The sequence below is a fragment of the Apteryx rowi genome, unplaced genomic scaffold, assembly GCF_003343035.1.
Source record: "Apteryx rowi isolate R43461 unplaced genomic scaffold, aptRow1 scaffold_630, whole genome shotgun sequence".
Lineage (NCBI taxonomy): Eukaryota > Metazoa > Chordata > Aves > Apterygiformes > Apterygidae > Apteryx > Apteryx rowi.
In genome coordinates this window covers 476747-502939 of record NW_020450906.1, presented here as the reverse complement: position 1 = coordinate 502939, position 26193 = coordinate 476747, and the positions used below count along the sequence as shown (strand labels likewise).

The following is a 26193-nucleotide window of genomic DNA, read 5'->3' as shown; positions in this document are numbered from 1 at the left end:
AATGATGAATCCCCCTCTGGAAAAACATGCAGAATTAGCTGCACATCCCCCTGTGATTGCAGTCTCCTCTGCCAGGCAGCCACTTGCAGTAAGTTCACATATGAAGGAGCCGCCCCAAGAAATCTTCACTGCCCCCCTTACTAGAGGCAAGAGGAGTTACCAGTTAAAGACCTTCTTTGCCCTTTCCGAACAGAAGGGTAGCAGCGCCTTGGGTCTCCTTCTGCCGGCTGCCACTGGTCACTGTTACCTCCCTGACCTTGGTCAGTTGTGACTGAGTTGTGGGGAGAAAAGGGACTATGCTCTGTAAGGGGCATGTTAGGTAGCAGCCCCTCTCAGCTGTCTTCAGTAAGGATTTCCTTCCAGGGTTCAGAAGTAGGAGCTTCCAAATTCTACAGGAACAGCAGAAAAACATGAAAAGATCAATACAATAGCAGAGCCCCCCTTCAAATGGAAGGTTTCAGATATTGTTATCTAAAACTGGGAGTTCAAGCAACTTATGGAAATTCTAAATTATTCTAATTATTCTAAGATAATTTATTATTTAACTAGCTATTCTTGCATAACTCTGCTAAATTATTCTCATGGGAGCTATCCTTCTTGATGTTTAAAAACAACCATTCACTAAAACGACAATAAAAGTGAAAGGAGAGAAGTAAGGAAGTGTATGACTCTGGCCCAGCATTTAGAGGCTATTTTCTGCCATGGGAGACTAAGGTTGAAATCTCCCAGACCAGATTCAGAAGGAGAGACCAATTCTACTTCATGAAAATTAATGCTGTCAGACACTAACAAAGCAGAATAATGTCAAAGAGAGAGCTTGAAATTGGACCTCTCCTGTTCTCTTGGTGGCAGCAAGAGAAGTCTTTTTACAAAAGAAGGACAGTGGGTTGGCCTCTGATGTAGAGTGGGATTAAAGAGAACAGCAAACTTACTTCTAGAAGCTTTTCAGAAAAAACCATGTCCCACACTACTCCCCCCACAGTGGCACAGGTTTGGCAAAGTGCCAAATGCCCATCAGTCCCTTTGGCTTCTGCTGTATTCATTCCATTGAAGGTCCAACTCACCCAAGATCTTTTTGCAGCAGGATTCAGCTTTGAGACATTATGCACTCTGACTAATAGCTTTTAACATTCATTAAGAGAGATTAAAAGCCATAAAAACAATAACAAAACACAAATAAAGTAAGTGCTGAGTGTCTTTAGTCATGATCTGGTAGAACAGATGTTTTCTAAGTATCATGACATTTTAAATGCATAATTTTTTCCCGAGAATAAAACACTACCAGCATCCTCAGCAAGCAGACTGATAAATCTTTAAAGTTTATGTTCATCATCAGAGTAGTTGAAATACATTTTGTAATGCCAAGCATAAAATCTTCTGGAAATGGATGAAAGCCTTCCTTTTTATTTCTCAGTCCAACTTTTGTGGGCAGTATCAGTCCAAATACTTGCAGCATTAGCTTGAGAACATTTGCAGTTTTCAGCAATTTGATGGCTGCTTATTGCTGTCTGGGGACACCTAAGCCCTCGTGTTCATGCTGAAGTATCCATGTACCTGGGAGGTATGCATACTAAAAGGCAGAAAGCATGCCATATTATAAAACTGATTGATTGCACATGCACCACATTTTTACAAATTAGTCTGTGTTAAAATTCCACTATATGCATGATTTAGAGGGAGATTCATGACTTTTTTTCAAACTTGATCTTCTTGCAAATTTTTAATCCAGAATTTACCTCCTGCTGAAAACAGAAAAGGCAAAATGCTGTAATATTCTCATATCATGTTAATCGGACTTATGAACTTTATGAAACTTTAATAACAAAGAAGCTTGTATAAGCATCGAGATCACAGGTTTTGATCAAGGCATGTATCAATGCAGAATTCTCCCCAAACAATCCATCACCCAAACTGTAGCTGTCAAGATAAGCATTACTCTTATCATGAAAGAAAACATCTTGATTCTGCTTTTGTTCTCCCTCTTACCTTCACAATGGCTGTTATCAGTTTAGACATCAGCATATGAAAAAAAGACAAATCCAGCTCTTCAGAAGTAATTCTACACTGCCTTTTCACATAAAGGTCACTTTCTAGGGTTTTGTGGGTTGGCTCCTTGAATGTGGCCTTGTATTACAACTTTGCATTTTTCTCCTTCAAACAACTTATTATGATTACAGTACTGGCTAAATGCCACACTTAAGCATAAGGACATTTTGCTAGGTGGTACAGGAAATCTATAGCACAGTTCCTGTTTCTAGCAGATTTATAAAATACATAGAGCAAAGGAGAGTGTCTGACTAATTTTCTAACAGCTTTCAAGAGTACTTAGGAATTTAGATAGTTCATAATTCATAGAACTACATGAAACAAACTTAATTAAAAAGTTAGTAGCCAAAGCCTGAACCAAGTCTAAAAACAAATTCAAGAAATTCATTAGAAGATTTGCAAATTCTCAGACAGGAACAAAAGTGGCTCCTTTACATGGTATGCTGTACATTAAGTGTATGCATAAGTGTACAACATTATTTTTACTTACCATTTGGATTTGTGGATTTTTTTTTCTTAGCAGCCTTCTTTGCTTGTCATTTCCTCTTGCTTGTATTCTGAAACTGAGGGTAGTTAGAACTGTTTTCATATGGGGGAAATAGATCTACAGCATAAACCTAGAAGGTTGAAACATTAGGATTTTTTCTCCCCTAATATTAAGGGGATCCACATGGCTACTCATAGTACTCACAGCTTGTTCCTCACATTAAGAAAATATTTTAGTGTTCTTCAGACGTAATGTTTTTTTCTTCTCTCTTCTGATCCAGCTGGTACTCATCACTGACAAGAGTCAGCTGCAAACTGGATACGAGTTCCTGAGATGTTTGAAGGCTAGAAGAGCCTTAAAATTTTGATAAACCTCAGGAAAAACTAATTCTAGATCTTCAGAACTTCATGCTCAGGATAAATTTCATTTGGGCCATGACGTACAACAAGAAGTCTTTAAGATAGATGTTTATCAATAAATATGTCTCAAGAACGCTAAACAAAAATCCACACAAGGTAATAAGATATATTTTAAACTAAATTAGCTATCCTTTATTTCAAATTTGACTCTTAAGATGCAGCACAAATATAGATAATATAGTTAATATAGATACAATTATGGTTAAGGCTTAACTAGACCCATTTCTCCATCACTTACTGTCTTCTACTATTATTATAGCAGGAGATAGGATTTGCAGTGCTACCAAAAATGACAGTAGGACTAGCTGAAACATAAAGATCCTCTTCTTTGGATCATCCACCTTTAGTGTCAGCAGCAATGAAGGCTGAAGCCCACTCTAACAGACTGGATGACAAGATGCTGATTCAGGGATTATCCAAAAAAGCCTCGGTAAGAAAAGAATTTTCCTAGTGACTTCAGTGGATACTACTCCCTTAGTATGGAGCAGCTTGAAACTATACACTTTATAGTAAGGAAAATAAAGGGAGATATTAAGTTTTGCAGTATTTCATGGTAGTATTTACTTGGTACTGAATTACACGTACTTTTTAGCAGTTTCACGTATCATGCCCTACTTCTCTTGCTTCTTAAAGATTATGTTTCATATCTGGTTTTAAAATGTTTTCTTCAGCATGGTGCACAGATTCTACAGAAAGGATCATGTGCAAAGCCTGTTTGACTAATTCTGAGAGACAAAAGAACCACCAGTTTTCTCAAACCATTAAAAAAGTTCCTGAATGTTTCCCTCTTTCCTCCTTTTCCTGTTTTCACTCCAAACAGATGTGTGTTTAAAACTCTATGCTATATAAGGTTTAAGTCCCTGTTGAGATTCCATAAAAGTTTATGCCTGTTGAGATTTCTGTCTTTTAATCAAAGACAGCTGAATAATAAAATCTGAGAGAACTAAAATCATGCAGAGCTTCCAGAGTACTCTTCTATTTTGTTTTTTATGTATCTTGAATCTAATCATTTTCCAGCAGCACATTCAGTTGAACTCTAATGACATCTGATAGCATTTTTTAAAATGTCATGTATTATATGATATCACAATAAATAATTTTCTTCTTGAGCTCCCACCAAAATAATGCTACTGAACTGCAAAAGGTATGTTCATCCAATACACATATATGCAGCACAATATTTGCATAAAAAGAGTGAAGGGGCTAAAACTAAGAGTTTTGGCTAACTTTAAGGAGCAAAAATCTGATCTGAAAACCCTAGCACTTACAATAATAAAGTCTCATAATCCTCACTCCCTTCTGCTCTGAACTGAAAGTTCCCCACATTGATCTCACTCTCTTTTTCAGTCACCAACTTTATTTTAGACTCCACAATCACACTATTTCTAACAAGATTTAAGTTATTACTAGCTAACTCAAACTGTTCCATATTTGCCTGGGTTAGTTTAGACTTTCCACCAACATGCTAAAACTTAGCAAGATCCTTAATGTCGTTAAATTACCCTCAAATGACAGCACAAGTCTCTGATCATTGCCATGAAACTTATATCACTGTTGAAGAAATTCCTCCTGCAGGCAAAGCTGTAATGTACTGTTTCATTACTAAGTAGGTGCCAGATATGCTCAGAATATCAAGCAAAAACACCCCATGGGTGTTTTCTATGAAGATTTAAGTGGCGCACCGAAACAGTCAGTAGAATGTGGGAGTGAAAAAGCTGGAAATGAATTAAAAATTTCTTCCATTGGTAAGGAAAATACAAAATGTAGAAACTGACTCTGAAAAAAGAAGACAATAAATCTATCTAGCCAGCAAAATCAGTTGTATTTGAAACATCTGCCCCCAAATAAAGGATATCAGCTCTGTTACAGAGTATTAAGTATTAGGTTAAATTGTTAAACTGCTATATAAATATGAAATTGTTTGTCTTCTTCAGCTGAGCTCCATTTTATGATAATATGAAATTTATTACAAAGATGGGGGTTAGGATTGGGTTTGTACAGTAACTTATGCTGCTAGTCTTGTAGCTGTTAAACATATTATTGCTGCATCGTTCACTGGAAAAAGACACTTACTTTAGGTTTATGGCACTCTCTTTTACTGTTTTACTTTCTTCTTTACCCTAAAGGGGTTAGTTAAGCACAGAGCGTTTCAGTGTGCTTTGAATCACTGATTTTTCAAGAAAAGGAAAAGAGCAGCTCACCTATATCTTCACTGTCCTTTCAAAGTCCTTCAGCGCTAAGGAAGGATTTAGGAATGAAGCCATCTTTCTCCAATGTAAATTTTATTCCGTGCTTCATTAARGCAGCAAATACCATTCACTTCCAAGAAACTGATTTTTTACTAATTATAATTTTCACTGAACTCAGAAAAACAGCGGGATATAGATGGATGATGTGAATAGGAGATTGAATCAGGGCCTACAGTTTTCTTAGCACAACTTTGAATGGAAGGCACCTTCGGTTACAGATGCAGTTGGTGTAGCTGGACACTTCATTTAACCAGATACCTGCATCTAGGATCAGTGCAAAGACCCCCAACTTTTTTTTTTTTTTTTTACAATAGCTGCAACATGAGCCACTGTTGCCTTTCACATCCCCCTACAGTTAAATAAATGTCAGGAAATCATTTTCCAATGAAAATGCCATTCTAGTAGTTGAGTGTGTTTACTATGGCTCTCACTGGAGCTAAGGAGGATGGACTGAAGAGCAGCAAACTTACCAGGACTAATTAAGCAGGTATTGCAGACCAGGCCACCAGGACAGCCCCACAATGCACTTTAGCCCCAGGGAAGTCCTTGCCTGCCTACACTTATGCAGATAGCTGTTAAATCATTTCTAGAGCCCTGCATATAGTCAGTACTCACAGCTGTGATGTCCTGCCCCTGGGATAAAGCAGGATCTCACTCCAGCCTTCCCTTATGTGAGAATGTAGGGATGCAATGTGGCTTGGCGCTGTTGGTCAGGCCTGCTCCTTTGGTAATGAAATCTGAGCAGTCTCAGTCCTTCCTTTTTTTAACATGGGCTGCTGGATTGTCACTCTACTCATAGTAACAGTTTGTTGCTTGAAGGGGAAGGTGATTCCCTTTTTTCCTATGGTGACACTGGGAGTTTGCAAATAAGCAGGGTTCCTCTTCCTAGGAAAGAAAACAGAGGGAAAGCAGTGGCTCCTACTTCCCCTGGAAACTGATGCTCTCGCCTTGCCCAAGACAGCTGTGCCTAGCCATGGCAGGTGTTTGCCAGGCTAAACAGCACAAATGTGTCTTAAAAAGGGGTGTGAAGGGAGATAAGAAAGTGATTTACATTGTGTGAAAGGAGGTGCTAATACAAGTATAGCATAGGAGAAAACACAGAAGTGCTTGAAGTAAAACTTGGTTTAACGATGATGCAGGTATCACTAGGAAAAGGGAAGCAGTGGACATGAATTCTCTTTGCAGCGCTTTGAGGTATGACTATAGCAGAGGATAGCCCAGAGGTAGATGGCACAGACAACCCTGACGCACAGTCATTAAGATACAAATCCAGTATCCCTAATAAGCCTGCACTCCACTCCGTGCCAATACATCTCCATAGTCTTGTTGTGCTATATAAGTTTAAGGTAACTGAGATGTGCTGCAATCACATATTTTCAGTCTGCTGTTTATAGACAAGGTAAGGTTAAATTGCTCTGAAGTGATCTATAAAGAAGAGTGGGGGGGGGGAAGAAGAAGAAACGGGAACATAAGGCCAGTGAGCTGATTTCAGCATTTTCAATGAATTTGTGGGAGAGAGGGGAACAGGGAAAAAATCACTGTGAATAGAAATGAAAGGTTGCAGAAAGAAAGACAGAGAATGATCATCAGAGGGTAGAGCTGATGCTAAAGTAACGATGAGAAGAGTCATGAGTCCAGGACTTCACATCAAATGCTGAGTCAGGAGTGAGGAGATAAGAGACTCCAGGATCAGATACAACGTTCAGTGTTAAAAGAGTTCAGATTTGTGCAGTTTTCTSTCTTTATGTCATTTAGCTCTGCAGTTCTGCTCCCTCAGCTGGAATATTCCTGCATGGTAGCAGGGAGTTTCCATGTAAGGAAAGCAGAGGACAAGCAGATACAGAGAGCCAGTTTCCTGTTTGCAGGACAGTGTTCCCATAAGGCAGAGGAAATACAATTCTCTTTTGGAGCTGGACAGGGACAGTACATTTTTATTTGGCAGCTGAAGAATGTATCTGTCCCAAAGATGTCTACAAATTTATGAATGGATATGAGAAACCATCCTCTTATTTTAATTAGCATACCTCACTTCTGTTTCTCTTCTTTGTCTCTGCCTTGCTTTGGTGTTAGTAATTTCTTCGGAGCAGGAAACCTTTCTACTTTCTCTTATTCCCTTCTCTTGACACAGCAGTGAGCTCTGAAATAGTTATTTTACTGTTTGTTACATCCTTACCAGGTTTGAGAGTTAGTATCTCTGGCAGAAAAATGGAGAAAATAGAAGGATGAGGTATTAACATTTCTCAGAGTCATTTCTTTTCTTCAAGAAGTTTTCAGGATTGGGGAAAGACTGAGAGGCTTACATTGGGATGGATTAGAAATGGACTTCCTGGGATTTTTAAATGATGCTGCAGACCAGACTTCACAAACTGAAAAGGCCATATTCCCCAGAGGGGAGAAAGATGGGAAGCGCCATTTGTTCACACTATCGTCTAAAAAGTAAATACATAACTTAACAGCCATGGGAGAAAGGGGAAAAAGAAAAAGAAAAAGAAAAAGAAAAAGAAAAAGAAAAGAAAAGAAAAGAAAAGAAAAGAAAAGAAAAGAAAAGAAAAGAAAAACTCCGAACAATATGGCAATGCATTGCGATAACAAACACCCATCTTTAAAAAATATACTTGTTTAAGAATTAAGCATACTGAGAACATGGCTATACATCTCACACATTGCACCAATCAAACCAAAATGCTCCAGTAACTGCCATTCTCAGCCTTAGCTTAAGACAAACATGAGGTAAAATGCATGAAGCTAACAGTTGCAGCTCAGCTAATCCACACTAACTTACTCATATAAGAAATACATGTTAACTCAGCTAGCCACAGCTCCTTTCCATAAAATGGAACGTGCATAATATGATAGGGAAATTTTCACTTGTACTCTGTATGCAAGTATAGCTAATTGAAAAACTTGCTTGAATGGTTTTCTGTTTTTAAAAATGGGGCTTCATAATAATAAAAAATACTCATAGTAAAATCAAAACATTTACTTTCAGCAAGAGTTCAATTCCTTTTAATTTTAATATTTTGAGTTTTATAGATCATGTTAAGATAGCCTACAATTTCGTGACATCACATACCAGTTATATTTACTGTTTGTAACATTGTGGACTAGGTTATTACTTACACTGACTACATATGGTTTATAGTTTCTTAAAATTAAACCTTTCAATTATAATATTTTAACTAGTTTTGAATTCATTTTTTCTTTAATAGATAATTTTATAATTTTATCATATTATCCCAGAATAGAGATATTTTGTTGTTTATAATTGTATTTTTGTTTAAGGGTATACCTAGCTCTTAGAAAACATTTTTATCAAGGAGTTTTCAAGATCTAGTAAACAAGTAAGCATTATCATTCTCAGTTTACAGATGTTTTTATGTCTCACTGATTTCCCCTGATGAAATTAGTCCATGTTTAAGAAAGCAAGGATGTGAATGCAACACAGATATTCATACCCATGTTTACTCCAGTTTAGTTATTTTAGTCAATGCTTCACTGGAAAAATCATAAAATGGATTTCAGTGTGCATGTCTAGTAGAAAGTAGACCCCTCTATATTTCAGTGGAATTTAGGCACTTAAATACATAGCAGCTTTGAAATTCAAGGCTTCAGCGTTTGTCTTTAGCATTTGATCAATATAATTCCCTCAAAGCTGAATTCCCATGTTTAGATTTCACCTTATATATTTATTTATACACTATTTCTATTAGCAAATATTTATAAATATCTGTGTGTGTGTGTGTGTGTGTGTGTGTGTGCACGTGCATGTGTGTGTGCACGCACACATGGAGGTGTGTGTGCATACCTTTTTTTCAGCATGTCTTTCATTCTCCCTTACTTCATTTTATAACAGAAAGCATTTGAGCATGGGCGTGGCAAAAATCTGATCATAATGCGTGTAAGAATTGATCTTAAAATAGGACTGGGAAAGATCAGGAAAAAAAACAGTAATAAAGTATCTGAACTTGGAAACAGACTGATTTAGAAATGACCTGTTAGCACATGTGGAAAATCCATGGAACTGAAAGATGTTCTCAGTGACTGCAAAGGAGGTAGGGCTGGGTTTCACAGCTAATAAGTGATAATAAAAAAAATAATCAAGCTAAAATTAGATTATGTAAAATACATTGCAAATATAGTGAACCAAAAGGAGACAAAGCACCTGAAACCCTTTTACTTATCATGTCATTCCTAAGTCATGTTTGTAGATACTGTTTTGTAGAAATCAGGTTTCCTGTATTTGTAATTATGTAAATTTTGTACCATATATTTAAAGAGATTATATAAATGACCTTATTTTTTATGTCAGGCTTTCATGTTTTGTCTTTTTTCAATCTATTTAAACTTTGGGAAGATCCATCGAATTCTTCCCACCTTTTCAATAAAACATAGCAGTAATACAGAAAAAAGTAATGAAAAAACATGAATGACACAATTCGTTTAAGAAGGAATTGAGATTTGTCTGAGACAATTTAGAAGATAACACTCTAAACTGGTAATCAAACTATGATTTTATGCATGGTTATTGAGGTCTTAAATAGAGCATTTTTTTAACTTTAAGTAATCTTGTGGCATTCCAGCCTACAATATTTTCTTCATAAACTAACCACTCAGGTTTAATTTAAATGTTGGTTACTAACATGTATGGCTGGAATTATAAACAGTACTTTATCTTGCAAGTGAAAGAGTATTGTGTATCTGCACCTCTAAACTTGAAGTTTAGCCACAACCTTTTTATAACTGATAACAATCTAATTTTATACTACACTGCAGCAAAGTTCCTAACAACTGCTATGAAAATAAATTAGTTAAGAGTGAAGAATTAACATGAAGGTTATCACACACCTTTTTAAATCAATTTCACTGAAATTAGGTGATCATCTTTATGTATTATGAATTCATTTAAATCTTAAGAAATTCATGTATTTTGTTAGTAAGTGAGGGATGGAAGAACTCATTCTCGGGAATCTGAGGTATCTAGGTTTTAAGCTCCTAAAATCTAAACTTTGAGTTTAAAATTGTGAATTATACCACAGGTTTTGTTTATTTAGTAAAAGAAAACATTGCCATTAAACTCAAGGTAAGAAATTATTATACATTGTTTTATGTATCTTTATATAAAAAGTTACAAGTAGCAAGCATATGACACAGAAATGGAACAGTAACAGCAATAATTGTGAATGCATGCTTTTTACAATGTGTCTAATCAAGGGATTTTTGCCAACTCAAATATTCAGTAACATGCATGCAGATTATTTTCTCAATGTCAAGTTCAGTCATATTGCTAGATGCTTATCCAACAAACATTTCTATTGAAGTGATTATGGATGGCTAAATACCTGATTTCAATAAATTGTTCCTGAAATTGGGAATTTTACTTGCAACCAAAAGAAGGAAGAGAGAAAAAAGAAAATGAGAAATGACTGATAAGCATAATAACCAAAGTCTTATTGCCTTCTAGTAATTTTACTCAACACTGTTTGCTGAATTTTGTCATGATATGAGAATAGCTGGTCAGAGAGTCCATAAAACCTCTAGCTGGTGTTTCCAAGGTGGATAGTTTCACATTTCATTGTAGCATGTTCAAAATCACCCAGGAGCGCACTATTCTCAAGCAGTCTATATAATGAAAACAATGTACATACAACAAAAGTTCAATGTAAATCTTCTTTCACATATCACGCAACATACAAGTAGATAACAAAGACATAAAACATATCAACTGAAATGAAACTAAGATAACAGCAACAACAAAAAGCTGGGACAGTCTCAGTCAGGAACTAATTTCTTCTTCAAGTTTCCAGCAAATCTCAAAATGTATTTAAAAACTAAGGAGCACTTGGTGGCCAGCAACCAAATTACAAAAGAAATATATTATTGTGCAATGGGAATAAGTTGTTGAGGAAGTAAAAAATGTCTGCAATTCTTAGGTTTGGATAAAGGCAGTGGAATGAATTTAGAAACATGTCCACTCTCTCTTTCAAACAGCTGAAATAGTTCACTATAGATTTTTCCATTCACAGTTCCCGTGATTGTATAAAAAGTTCTTCTCTGAAAGCAAAACAAAGTTAAAATGTTTTCCCTATTAAAAAAAAGACAGATATTTATCTAAACTACCTAGAAACAATAAAAGCATCTATATATTTTCTCCCAGTAAAATTGGTGTATACATATATACACATATAAACTTGTATGTACACATATAAACATGTATATACACATACCTATGCTTATACAGAGATAGAAATAAATTGTCAGACTCGGCTATCTGTAACTCCATTATAAAAAATTGGAGATTATATTTATTCAGATTAAATTTTGTTGATTATTTTGTACAAATTATGCAAAAATAAAGACCCTAGGAAAAGATCCAATGAAAATGAAGTGTAATTTGCAAATATTAACATTAGTACTACGGAGTCACTGAAGATAACAGTACTCCCACACACCCTTCCCCAACACTTCACAATGTTGAATGAACAAAATGAACTGAAAACAGATAGTTCTACATCTTTAAAACTTGGGTTAGATTTCCAAGTTTTACTTACATTTTCACATGCTGGGACTCTAAATTTTATTTTCATAAATAAAAAATAAATGAAACACCAGAGCCATGCAAAGCATCTGTCTTTATGATGTGTTTAGAATGCAGATTATATTTAGCTATGGGATGGTTACTGTCAGGAATAAGAATTTAATAGATTTTGCTTAGTTTATAATGTTAAAGTGGTCATGTGTATTCAAACCTGCCTCTCTCCATGCAAAGACTTATACAGAGTAGCATATAACTTGAGAACTAACAGACATTTTAACAATATAACAGATAAAATGGAATGCAACAGATGGTTCATTTGTTGTTTAGGTATCGTTACTTACCTCAGGTTTGTCTCTTAGACCCTAGTTGTGTTGTACTCAGACTCATGTTTGCTTAGAGACCCAATGAGGCAGAACCTGGAATGTTATGGCTATTTCATTCAACATAATAATGTTTGCATAGAAAAAAAGAAATATATGCATATAGATACTTAATAAACAGTACACCTTGATAATCTGATCGATATTCATGAAGTAATTCACACTGGCATGCAATTGGATTAAAATAATTAAATAACTACTTTTTTAAGAGACAGAAATGCCTTAACATGCAAAGAAAATATGGAGGGCATGTAAACAGTCACAAGAAGTGCATTAATAATGCATGCAAGACAAAACACAAATATATCTAAAGAGTTTCTGAGTATTCTTTCTCAAATAAATGGTTCATAATAGTTTCTGGTTTTCTTTTTCTTTTACTTGCAAACTTTTAATCATTCTTATTTACAGGCGTTCAAAGTGCAATATACAGTAGAAATAGCTCTTGTATTAAAAATATCATGGCAGTCTATCATTGATTAGAAAGATTTATTGTAACTGCATTCTTGTATGTAAATATATGAGTATTCTCTATTCACGATGCTTTCTCATAGTCTAAGTGATACATATATATATATTTTATATTTATATATATGCATGTTAATATGACAAGCTGAGATATTATGGTTAATAATAGAACAGATACAATAAAGTTTTGCAAATATTGCCATTCATTATGTAGAAAATAATGTTTTATAGGAAAAGGAGTTTCCTTATCCCAGGATAATGTTCCTCATTATTGTGCCATGCATCAAAATGGATAAATGTATTTTTTATTGATGTGTTGATTTAGATATGCTGGACCAATAGTGAATGGTACTCAAGGCCACCTCTTAGCTACAAGGAAACCACGTGCACATAGCTCTTTCAAAAACTAGATTTGCAGGAAATCTTCTTTGGTTTTTAAAATTTTTACCTGCTCTCTGTTGAACTGTGTGTGCATGTGCAGGGGTATGTGTATAAAATAGTAAAAGAAAAAGAAAGATATAAAGTAGAAAGGTAAAAACTGAGATACAAAAATTTTCAGGAAACTAGGGAAGAGATGGGTGAAAGGGGCAAAGGAAGAGAGATAATATAATGGTATGTGCTATCGGGAAATAGAAACTTAAACCATAAACGAAGAAGAAAGAGAATATGTCTATACTGAATAAAGAGTGATTATGTTTGAGCAATCAAGTCCTTACACAATAGTCTTCATCAAAAATCTATTGATACTGACCGCTGGACAGCTTTATCATGTCTTGACAGCCTGTGACTTGTGGTTGGTACCTCTTCAATTTCATCTATCTCACACGCATCTGCAGCATCTTGTGAGTAGCTATGCTTCATGACAAGGATATTTCTCCTGTTCATGGGCTGAATGAGGGGTTTTACAGGCTGTGGTTGTATTTCTGTCAAGACAGAAGCATCTCTTGTGCTGAGGTTACTACGGCTGCCCTTAGTGCTAGACAGTTGTGATCCACAGTGATGGTCATGAATGCATTTTGAAGATGATCTCCGCAGTTTATGATAATTTTCAAAGTCATCTGCAACATCAGCAAGGTCAGCGGTAGGCCCTGTCCCTCTAAGGGTGCATAACTCATAATGAGGAGGCTCAAACACCTCCTGGAACACTGTTTGATCAAAGTCTGTTTTCCTTTGGACAAATTTTTTACGAGGTTGCTTGATCTGTACTATAACAGAGATAACAATGAGGATGATCACAATGCAAGAGGTCACCCCAATTATAGTCCCACTGGTATTGGTAAGTTGGTCCAATAGGTTAGCTTTTCTTTTTTCTGTGTGACAGAAAAAAAAGCAGAGCATTAATTGCCGATTCAAGAGTGAACACAACCACGACAGGTTCACAGCTTACTGCAAAGTCGTGTCTAGTCTATGTCTGAGTTCACCTAATCAGTCTCACTGGGGAAAAAATCAGCTGGTCAGGAAAACCAAATAAACAACACATAATTGCCCCAGCCTTTTCTTTTGGAAGAATCACTTGATTTATTCAGGATGTATTATAAGCTTAATTAGATGAAAGGATTACTTAGGTTCCTTCAAAAAGCAATCGCCATAACAAACAGATGACTTTAATGTCACCTCTCAACTCCATTTGCCTGCTAAAGCCCCCAAGACTGTTATATGAGTTTTCTTCTTTACTTTCTGCCTCTTCCAGTAAATATATGCAGCTAGGAAAATAGAATCAATGATAGAGTTTACAAGAGTTTACAGGATTTAAAAAGAAATTTTTCTTTGCATTGGGAACTCCTCTGAACTCCTAATATCAACTGACTGGGGCCATTGGCAGTATTCAATAAAAAAGCTAAATCAGGAAAAAATAGAAAAGTTGTTCTAATTGAGATTTCACAAAGGAAAAGAAATCATGTGCAATTTGGATTAAGACCTATTAATTACCAGAACATTTCAAAATACCCATAGTCAAAATCCAAAAGCTGATCCTATGCCCTATCCTTTACCCAAGGGCTGGTAGGAAGTTAACCAACAAATTCAGTGTTGAGAAAGAAGAAAAATGGAATATACACAGTAAAATACTACAAAAGGAATGCAGTTTCACTCTACTGTTCTGCATATTTTTCTGTGGTTTGCTCTCAAATGGCTGCAGATACATGAGATGGTGACTGAGCCTTGCAGAAAACCAAGCTGAAAGCACTGGCATCAGTCAAGACTGGCACCTCCGATTAAATTTCAGCTCCCAGTTTAGCATAATTTTTCCTGGCAACCTAAAACATACCAAAGGACTTAATAAAAAGCCCTTGAAGTGAAATTTATTTGCACCAAAACAGTGACATCCATCTCTCTGTAATCTAGATACCAAAAGTGAACTTTTCAGTACTCCTCATTGCGTATGCTGGTAGATTCATTTGGAGTTTCTCTAACTGTCTGACAAAGACTCTGGGGGAGTATCTGATTTAGAAAAAGCAGCAGAGCAGCCAACAGCCTTTTTGTGGGACCCAGCAAACGTGATTATTTTTAATAAGAAATATAAGAAGAGGTAAATGCACAGGACTCAATAGGAAACCCAAATGAAAGATGGAAATTAAAGAGAGGGGAAGGGTTTCTGTTTTCCTCTTTGCTGAAGAAGAAGTGGAGATCAGATAATTCTTTCCCAATTGTATGCTTAGCTTTTTGAAGAATATTATTCCATGTCACAGTTTTGTTTTGTTCTTTTGAAATATGATTTCATTTCTGTTTTACTCTATTGCATTGCTTGTCAGGATTTTACAGGCTTCAGCAGACTTATGGGCTGACTGCTAATCCACCTCATTCTGAATTTTTTCTTGATTGGTTCCTAAATTTGGCATATCCCATGTTTCCAGGAACAAATCTGCAGTAGCAGGGAGGGGGGAAAAAAAAGCTAACAGTCTCCCTAGCCTGTAATGCAAGTTAGTTAAGCTCTTTTTCTCTGAAAACAACACAGATGCTAATTTTTTTCAGAAATACAGAGCAATATTTGGAAACCACTGTCAACATCTGGTTGGGAACATCAATGCCTACCTATGAAATAGACATTATGCCTGATTTCCTGTGCTTCTTCTTTGCACTTCAGCTTCACTGGAGGATTATAGGTGGATTTGGCTGCTTTTTATAGTGTCACTTCACCTGTGTTTTTTAGTGGTGTTATTATAGGCATGGCATGCAGCTAAAAGACACCTGCTACCCACATGCTATTCCACTACAAAGTTAATATGACAAAGGAACCAAAAGATGATTTTTAATTACATTTTAGATTGTACAGAAAACAGAAACCAAGTGATCAGAAAACCTGCCAGAAGGATATAACCAAGTCAAATTAACACCAAGCAAAACAAACGCAAACTGAAAGCAAAATCCGTCACTATTCCCACCTTTCTTCATTTTCTCCATTGCTTGATGTACACTGCCCCAAATTTACTCTTTCTTCGCTTTGACCCATCTGGCACATATCTAACAAGACACTAAGGATAATGATTCTGTATCCCATGCAGCCTGATAACTTGACAGTTGCAATTCTACACATTACCTTTGCAGTGGTTTTCATCCCAAGGATACACACAATTCTGGAGTCCGTTGCAGACCAATGTATTATTAATACACATATTACTGTGGCAAAAGAATGTGTTGGCTCCACAAGGGGCTGAAAACAAGAGAAAGAAAGCTGATATTAAGTAGTAAATCATTCAACTCTCCCCATCAAACACAGCTAAAAATGATCATGTAATCTTTAAGAGGAGAAAGCTATACAACAGAGATTCCTTCAGCGTATTTATTATTCCACATGTTGCACTGACAGCACTCGAGTCACACACTGTTTATTATTCTGTGGCATGGAATTTTCAATTGTGTCTAAGGTGGATGGACCTCCTTCTACTAGTTTGATTCTAATGGCAAAGAGTTCATTTTAAAGTTTGTTGCTGATATTCCAGTTTTATTTGACTACTTGTCATGTCATGACTGAATGAAGGTGTACTTTAGTGCCCATATCAATGGTGTCTGAGCATTTATACCCAGAGGAAATAAAATTGTTTTAAAAAAAAATTGATCTTAAGAGAGGCACCAGTAAAAAAGGTACCCTTTTGATTACAGGAGTAGAGATTAAAAACAGCAACAGTGTTCGTAGTGTCCCTGAAGCCCATGGTCTAGGAGAATCATGTCCCTAACGCTACCAAAGCTGCAGGATGAAAGTTTTACGGAAGGCCACATGTGAAGAAGCATCTTGGATGCCATCAGTAGGAATTGTACATGTTTCTAAACTATGCTACTCAAGTATTGTGAGATCTTTAGGTGTTCGGCTTGTAAAGATACCACTCCAAAATTGTATAACAATTTTTAATTTTATGGGTCAGGATTAGTGGGCAAACCAACACGGGCAATGTTGCAGTGAGTGTCTGCTACTGACCACCTGATCAGGCAGAAGAAGTAGATGAGGCTTTCTACAGACAACTGGAAGAAGCCTCACATTCACAGGCCCTAATCCTCACAGGGACTTTAACCAGTCTGATATTTGTTGGAGGCACAAGCAGTTCAGAAGGTTTCTACAGTGCATTGATGATAACTTTGTGACACTGGTGATCAAGGAACCGAGGAGGAGAAGGGCTCTGCTGGGCCTCATACTTGCAATCAGGAAAAAAATGGTTAGGGATGTGAAGATCAGGGGCAACCTTGGCTGCAGTGAGAGATGAGAGGTGGAGTTCAGGATCCTGAGAAGGAGGGAGAAAGGCAAAAAGCATGATCACAGCCCCGGGCTTCTGGAGAGCAGACTTTGGCCTCTTCAGGGATCTGCTTGGAAGAATCCCATGGGACATGGTCTGAGAAAGATGAGGGGTTGAGGAGAGCTGGTTAATTTTCAAGGATCACCTGCTCTAAGCTCAAGAAGGGTCCATCGTGACATGCAGGAAATCAAGCAAAGGTGGCAGGACGTCTGCATGAATGAACAAGGATCTCCTGACTAAATTCGAACATAAAAAGGAAGCATAGAAGAGGTGGAAGCAGGGTCAGATGATGCAGCAAGAATATAGGGACACTGTCCAGTTGTGCAGGGAAGGGGTTAGGAAAGCCAAAGCCCACCTTCAGGTCAAGGGAGGTGACCCTCTATTTAACACTGGTGAGACCACTTCTGGAATGCTGGGTCCTGCTCTGGGCTTCCCAGTACAAAAGAGACACAGACATACTGAACGGAGTGCAGTGGAGGGTCACAAAAATGATGAAGGGACTGGAGCATCTCTCATACAAGGAGAGGCTGAGAGAGCTGGGACTGTTCAGCCTCAAGCAGAAAAGGCTTGAGGGAACCTATCAATGTGTATAAATACCAGGGTGGGAGAGTAAAGAAAAGGAAGCCAGACTCTTCTCTGTAGTGCCAGTGACAGGACAAGAAGCAATGGGCACAAACTGAAACACAGGAATTTCCTCTTAAATGCAAGAAAACCCTTTTTCACTGTGAGGGTGGTCAAAGACTAGAGCAGGTTCCCCAGAGAGGTTACGGAAATATTCAAAATCCAACTGGACATGGTCCTGGGCAACCTGTTCTAGCTGACCCTGCTTGAGCAGAGGACTGAACTAGGCAATATCCAGAGGTCCCTGCCAACTTCAATGATTCTTGGATTTTGTGAAAAGGTGACTTCACAATTTGATCAAAAGTTGCAGTTGGGATCATATGGTGATATTGTTTCTACTGTGCAGCTTGAATTAAGAGCTGCAAAGACATTAAATGGCCTAGACGTTAATGAGGTAACATTTTCAGCACAATGAACAATTCATAATGATTATAGCACAAAGGAGCAAATTATAATTATTCATATAATTCTACCTGATATTTTGATAACAGTCTTCCATAAATTATTGGATTTTTACAGCATGAAAATACTGTAATTTAAATTAAAGCACCAATTAAAGAAAAATTTTATCACCAAAAGGTCTATTTTGAGTTTGTATCTGAACCATTTAACATTTTCATAGAAAACTATAGTTTACATAACATATTTACAAAAAGAATAAGATTAACTGACTTTAAACAATCCCCTTTTACATTATTTTTAATTACAGTATTTCCTTTTGTAAAATGTATGTGGTGTGTGTAAGGATAATTTGTATCTTAATATACAAACGGATTTTATACTTATTGAACTAATTATATATGCAATGTCTTCTGCTTTGCAACAATTATGGATATTGAACACAAGGTGGAGCACTTATCCCAGAGGATATATAAGAGGATATATACTATAAAATAACATTATAATATTTATACAGAGATATGATATTGCTCTTCTAGCACTATAGCAACTAAACAATCTGTGCATTATTAATAGTTCTTATGCTGTTGCAATGTTATGACGTTAGCAATATAGTACATTGCCTTTGTGTGTGTAGAGCATAATTTTGCAGGGTTATACGATGGGTATAAAATGCAAGCATGGCCAGATCAAAATATTTGTATATGGTAAAGTCAAAAGCTGACTTTTTATGTACCTTTTTTGTGAAGCCTGGCTGTTCTGCTTCAAGGCAGAACTTTTCCCAGTGTTTTTATACTGTTCCTCAGCACTATGTAAAGTAAACATAACTCCATTGCTTCTGGGATGTGAACTAGCTCTAAGCAAGCTAGTTGGGATATCTATGTGATAGTTCATTGAACGTTGGGGACTTACCCTTGTAGCCTGTTTCAAGATAGGGATTTCCATCTGAGTCTCCCTAATCTTAGATGAATGCCCTGCCCTAACTGCTATTCTCAGGTTTCTCTCTCTTCCTCCCTTCTGTTCTTGTCACAATATTTTTGAGAAGTCTTGGTTTGTGCTTAGCATGAATGGGAAAAATCTGAAATCTTAATAACTGCTAAATGTGAGAAACATTTTCTGCTGAACTCATTACGTGTTTCATACAGACTCCTCATGTACTCAGTAGCTCACTGCATCATGCTCTGCACATTAATACTTTAAGTAGAGATCACCTGGAATTTCCCACTGTTCCTTACTGAAAAATATATCTTTCCTTTTTCTACAAGAGAAAGAAAAATGAAATTCCTCAGGCGTTCTTCACATCATCCTTGAAACAAAGGAAGAAGTTTTCTCTCAGCCTCCCTAGGGAAAAGTCCATCAGACATGCTGACAGACTGTTTCACTTACTTTATTAAAATTATAAAATTATTTAAACAGTTTAAGTAGTGTATACTACTATAAGTATGTGATTTAAAATAAAATTACTTATCTTTCCCTTTGCCACTAACCAAAAAAAAGCCTATTAAAAATTCAGCTCTCAGAAGTTTGGTAATAAACATTCTTAATATTGAATTTTCTTTCTCAGCCACATTCAAACAACTCTGTTCAAGATGAAAGTAACTTTGACTGATATTAATATGAGATAAACATTAATAGTCTAATCTTAAAAAAAACATATGTAGGTGGTTTGATAATTTTTTTAAATATGAACTCAACAGAGAATGGCCGCTTAGGAGCAAGTGTTTAAGGCACATGTTCAAAGCTCCATGCTGGATTGAGTATATGCGCTCTAAGCAGCACAGACAGTTATTTTGTTCAGGGACAGAGTGGCACTGGGATGCTTAGACCATCGGGGTGTTTTGCCTACAGATAGCTTTAAACAGCACAGAGGGGCAGAAAATCACAGATGAGTGCTGACAAGTAAGGAGGCAATCCCAATGTTGTTTATATATATATATATATATATATATATATATAATGTGGAAACAGGGAGCAAAGACAGCAAGACCTTCATCTTCTTAGACTCCTAAGTCCTTCCAAGTGGAAACTCTCTCTTATTTGCCTATGTTGCACTTACCACACTGTTGTTCCCTTTCTCCCTTGTTCCCTTTGAATTACCACAATAAACATAGTTATTAATACTGAGTGCCTACAGTGACTTCTCTCCATTAGAGACTTGCCCTCACATTTGGATGATTATCATCAGGAAAGCTGGCTGTAAACAAGGACTTTGCTGTCACTTCATAAAGCTATGCATTGCTCCACTAAACATGGCCCTACATTTCCACTGGAAATGTAGGTTTGGGTTTATAAAAAGGAAATAGGAAGAAAGCTGCATGCGACAAGGCTTTACAAACAGGCTCGGAGCTCAAAGTGGTGAGGAAATAAGAGGTGAAGGAGTGATATTTTCTAATGTGGGTTGGCTGAGAGGGATTCCCTTGCCACCGGGAATGTTTGGAGGGTGCAGGATTACAGATAGAGAGGACAGCAGTAGCACCAAATAGCTCTCAGAGGTGAGGGGATGAACATCATTTCTGCTGTGCATACAGAGAGGTTTTCTGTCATCCCATATGCCCAGGTTCAACGAATCTGCTTTTAGGTTAAAACGTAGGCGTGTCTGCTCAGAAGCAGCTCTTTGAAGAAGCTGTAGGTGTAGCATGTCTATCATTAATCAGGTTGGAGATCACTGTCAAAATCATGGAAAAAGAAATGAACTGTTAGGCAGTGGGTGAAAAAACATTCATTTTTCAAGTCTTTTTAACAGATGAGCAAACATCTTTTGACGATACCAGCTTTTTTTTTTCTCACATCATTCTGATTCTTAAATTAGTTGATTAGATATTCAAAATCTGTTGTAGGCAGTGACTACCACACACAAAAATATGAAGTAGATATATATGCTTAGAAAACATATAAAACACTGAAAAGGCAAGGGCTTAAATGGACAAAACTCACAATGACATTTGGAATAGCTAATAATGCTCATCACAAAATACCTGATCATTCCTATAGATTATCAGCTATTAAGAATTAATTGATTATTAAATGCTACTTAGCTCTACTACTATTCTGATCATGTGAGAATCATCACTGATTTTCTGGAGTAATAAATTTAGCAACTTTCTGCATTGTATGCCTATTTTTTCTTCAGACATATGTATAGCACTGCTGTTCTGTAAAGCTTCACTGCTGAAGGTCTGGAAACTTGTAAGACAACTTTTTAAAGGCCAAAAAGGCAGACATGGCCATATTTCAAATGTAATTTGTTTCTTTTTATATATATAACAGTGCTGGAACATGCTGATCATGCTAACTAACCTGTTTCCACAAAAAATGCTTCCAATTCACAGAAGCTTGCATGATGAAAGACTGAAGGTATCAAGAACTTAATTCTGCAGACCGTGATGACACATGAAGAAAAGGAAGCCGGGAAGCTATACCTAGCGGTACCTCCTGAGCATTCCTCCCACAGCAAGAGTAAACACAAGCATTTTACTTTGTCACTCTTTCACATGCACATAACCAAAACATAAATGACTTCTAGTTTTTTTTCCTTCTCAGCTCTAAGTGAACAAAACAGCTTTTTCTCTTTCTTTGTCCCTAAGTTGAGACACAGGTGTCCGTTCCCTAATGCCCACCTCTCTAAATGATGTCTGACTAGGAAAACTCACATCCCTTCCCTTCCATGCAGATGAGTTAACTATTCCCATATGCTGCCAAAAGACTTCACAATTTACGTGCTACATGCTGGGTGTACTTTGGAGATCTGCTCTCACTGACTTCTGACAGGCAGCACCAGTTTGCAGCAGTTAGAGATAACTGAAGGTACAACCAACATCACCTTTAAATCTTTAGAGTCAAGTTCCAGCTTTAAATACACAGATGCAGTTTCCACTAAAATTTATGAACAGGTTGTGTATGCGTGTCTCAAAGCACCATTTAGCCCTTAATAAATTTTTGTCTTTTAGCATGCAATAACCATTCAGCAGAAATTTACAGAAAACCCGACACATTAAGATTTTCAACCTCCCAGTCAGAATATTGTGTAATATAAACTATCAGCTGTTTACAAGAACAGGGCAGCTCGTCTGTTATAGTATGTCAGGTAAACGTATTACAAATACTGTAGGAGAAAAATAGTAACCATTATTTTTCCTTGCTTTCCTTTGAAATATGAAAGCCTTGCAAACATACACTTATTCAAACACTCATTTCAAGTTAGTCATCATAGTGCTTCACTCGCCAGTTCTTTATATGCTGTGAACCTCCAGTGTCTGTGCAGTTGTTTCTAAGGTAACAGATCAGGATGCCTTGTGAAAAAAAATGAATCAGATCTTGAATATTCAAGGCATCTCCAGTTTCAGAAATGAGAAAAGGGTACTAGCATCTCAACTAAGGGTTCTCACTACCTGTTAGACCCTGGCCTGTTTTATAGGCAAGAAAAATACAATCCATGCTAAGGCTACAGGGGGGACAATAGTGGCATATACAGTTTCAGGCATGTAGACTGTCAGAAATTTTTAATCAGAGCCATAATTAAGGAATAACAGAAGCTGATCTCAACAGAGTGTCATTGCATCGTTGCAGGGTACGCACAGAATACAGATGAAGAAGATGTTTGTGAGATTGCCCCTTCACTCCAACCACCAACAGCCACACAGAAATCTTCCTGACAGATGTTTGATGCACAAACCAAAGAATGCATTAAAAATGAGCATGAATCAGCATGCGTAAATAAATGCATATGTTCCTTCCTTAAGGGACCAAATGTGCATTATTTCTATTAAAAAAAACACACCGATGTCTTTCACAGCTGATTAACTGAATCAATCATTTTCAGCAGATGGGATTATTGTTTTTTAATACATCTGGAAATGACTACCTTTGTTTCTTTCAAAGGCTACTTTGCCTATTATCTGAGTCCAGGAAATGTGTAAACACATGAATGCAGGCAAGGTGCATAGTGTGAATATTAAGTTTGGAAACCAAAATATCCTGTAAAGTTTTCAGATAACTTCCATTACCACAAAAAAATAATCTAAATTCCTTGCTTAACAAGATCTGGCATATATATTTATAGATATATGCATTTTGGAACATGCACAAACACATCCATCATCCACGATAAAATAATCATAAGGGACTTTTTAAGTGCCCATCACACTAAGATCTCAAAAAATGAATTCATAGTAAAGGATTAGGTTTGATAAAAAAAAAATTCTAAGCTGCATTGTCTTCCACATTGTGTAAGGAAAAACTGAGACACAGAGTGGCCCCAAAGCTTGGGGAGCAGCTAAAGGTCCAGGTCATTGTGCATATTGATATCCTGCCTTCCTGCCTCCAAATCCTGTGGTCTATCTACTGCATTACAAATTATTGCAGACTATAAAAATGCATGGAATAAAAACTGCTCTGATGATTTACATAGCTTGTTCAGGAACATCCTTCTGTGCTTACTCTGCAAGAAAAAAGCATTAACAGTTTATGGGACTTGTACCATTTAGCAAACTGAAAGGTGGATACAGTGCTTAGTCTTACGTTCTTGGAAAGATGTGAAGAGCATCTGGAATCGGCTGCTTCGACTGCCTTCATCTGCCCACATGCGGATCACACCGAGACCCGTCCGCAGCATTACATCATTAGCAACAGTGCTGCAAAACTTTGCTTTCAAATCCTCCACTGAGCTACTTCCATCATAGACAGCCACAAAATTCCTTTTGCATTCATTGGAATTTTGCATCTCATAGTCCAAGAATCGTAAATATATCTATAAAACAAACAAACAAAAAGGCAACATGTACAGATATTCGAGAATGACTAAATAAACATTAAGCAATATTGCTCTGTCTTGTGGGAGAAAGACTATGCTATATCCCCATCAAAACAGTTTTGCTGGAGCTGATGATCCACAGGCCATTTCCATGGATGGGCATTAATACAGAAACTGAGCATTGTTTATACTTCCTCATATTTTCCCTCATTTCAAAGTTGAATCCAGAAGAAGATCTAGACTTTTTTTTCATTCTTTGCAGTAAGGCCCTTATTTTCAGATATGTACCCATCCATGAGAAGTATGCACAACAATCCTTCAAGCTGAAGGGCAGACAAGCTAGGAATTTCTTCTTTCACTGGCACAATATTGCTCTCTTACTTGCCTGACATGGAAAATAATATAGCAAATAATTGCTGCTCCCTCCTCAGAGTCAACATGTGCCATCTTTGTGTTGTGTCTCAGCCACTCTGATTCAGGAAGTGAGAATCTGCGAGGCAGGCAGAACTCAATCATTCATCTTTTTATGTTTCTTCAAGCAATTTGGCCACCATCTCTGTTTTTCTAAACAAAACCCTTATGGTATAAATCTTCATAACTTAATAGGGACAAAATCAAGAGTATTTCATAGAGACTACTAGAAACTTAGAAAGCTTCTTAGGAAATGATGCTTGCGTGGAAGCTAAGTTTCCTAGTTAATCTAATAGACGTCTGGCCCTTTGCAAAGAACTTCTTAAGCTTACCCAAAAAAGTGGGGGTGAGGAGAAAATGCTATTATTTGCTACTGAACTCTATATGGACCTTATTAGGGAAACACTCGTTTTCAAAGCAACGTCAAATATTCTAGTAACAGAGAAAGTAAGTAGTGCTTTCAACAGACACACAATACGTAACCAAACTGCTAAGCATACCCAGGAGACTTCAGGGGAATAATACAGAAAGCCAAAGTAGGGCAGAAATAGCATCAAAAAGCCAGTGAACATACGCAGCATCCAGCTGCATGCATCTTTACTTGAAACAATAAGCAAAAAGAAACTCCAGCTGTATTAGACATCAGATATACTTCTGCACAAACAATCTTATTAACTTCAAATAGTTCTTTACATGCACAGAACAACTGCTTAAAGGGTTTTTCTAGATTTGCATAAAGTACTCAAACACAACATATCCTAGCAGCATAGAGGACACAGCACTTCACCTCACTGATATACTAAAACTCTTACGGTTTGAGAATTGTGGCATTATTAAGCAGCCTGCCACTGCTTAATAATAGCTCAGACTTTTAAATGAGGGTTTTTTACATATTGTAATATAGTACTTTTTCGTTCCTTGTTATGCTCTGCAACTGGTCTCTCTGAGGACAATATTTGTAAGAGGATTTTTACTAGTAAAGAAATTTGGTGTATTAGTTTTCATTTTGCTTGCCTGACCTTTTTCAAATATGTTATTTATTACAGCATATTTTACTTATTATGCATATTATTTTCATAGCCATTTTGATTCCCAGTTCCAAACATAAATTTCAAACATTATTAATGGGGTCCTTTAACATGTTTGCACATGTTAATTTCTCTTTTTTAAATAAGGAAATTGAAAGTGATCACAGGACAAAACCGGTAGTGTACTAGTGACTGTGTCAATATTGAGAACTCTCAGTAAGCAATTACCAGCTACATTTCTATTACAGTGTTCCCATCCTGGAGAAGAACTGGGAGCAGTATATTTCAGTAGGATTGCTGCTAAGTGAATTCTACTTTCCCCATCTACTCAAAAAAATGCTATAATACTATACTTATATACAATATAAAAGGAAACTAGTTGCATTGATCTCTAAAAAATGGAATGTTTTACATTAATACACGAAGTAAACTTTGGATGGCAAAATCTTATATCATGGAATACTTTTTATAGTTTTTTTCATTTCATTGACCACTTGCTCCACCCATGAAGTGGACTGAAAAATTACTAGAGTTCTTTCTTCTGGGGTAGCTGAATTTTTCTCACAGTATCGACCACTTTTTTATACATGTATTGTCCTGAGAGCCATTTCCTCTCCTATTGGGGCTCATGTAACTTCAGTTCCTGCCAAAACAGAGCATCTACTTGCTTGGAAAAGTCA

At 36.7% G+C, this 26193-nt stretch overlaps 1 protein-coding gene across 1 annotated transcript in view; it reads right to left on the bottom strand.

The window, feature by feature from the left end:
* Positions 1 to 10289: 10289 nt before the first annotated feature.
* NETO1 (neuropilin and tolloid like 1) overlaps positions 10290 to 26193 on the bottom strand; it is a 65671-nt gene continuing 49767 nt past the window's right edge. Inside the window, exons 7-11 of the mRNA XM_026084206.1 lie at positions 23843 to 24071; positions 16117 to 16230; positions 13333 to 13891; positions 12078 to 12152; positions 10290 to 10820 (exon numbers count right to left, since the gene is read on the bottom strand). Coding sequence (XP_025939991.1) covers positions 12092 to 12152; positions 13333 to 13891; positions 16117 to 16230; positions 23843 to 24071 — 963 coding nt within the window. The 3' untranslated portion in view covers positions 10290 to 10820; positions 12078 to 12091. The remainder of the gene's footprint in view (positions 10821 to 12077; positions 12153 to 13332; positions 13892 to 16116; positions 16231 to 23842; positions 24072 to 26193) is intronic.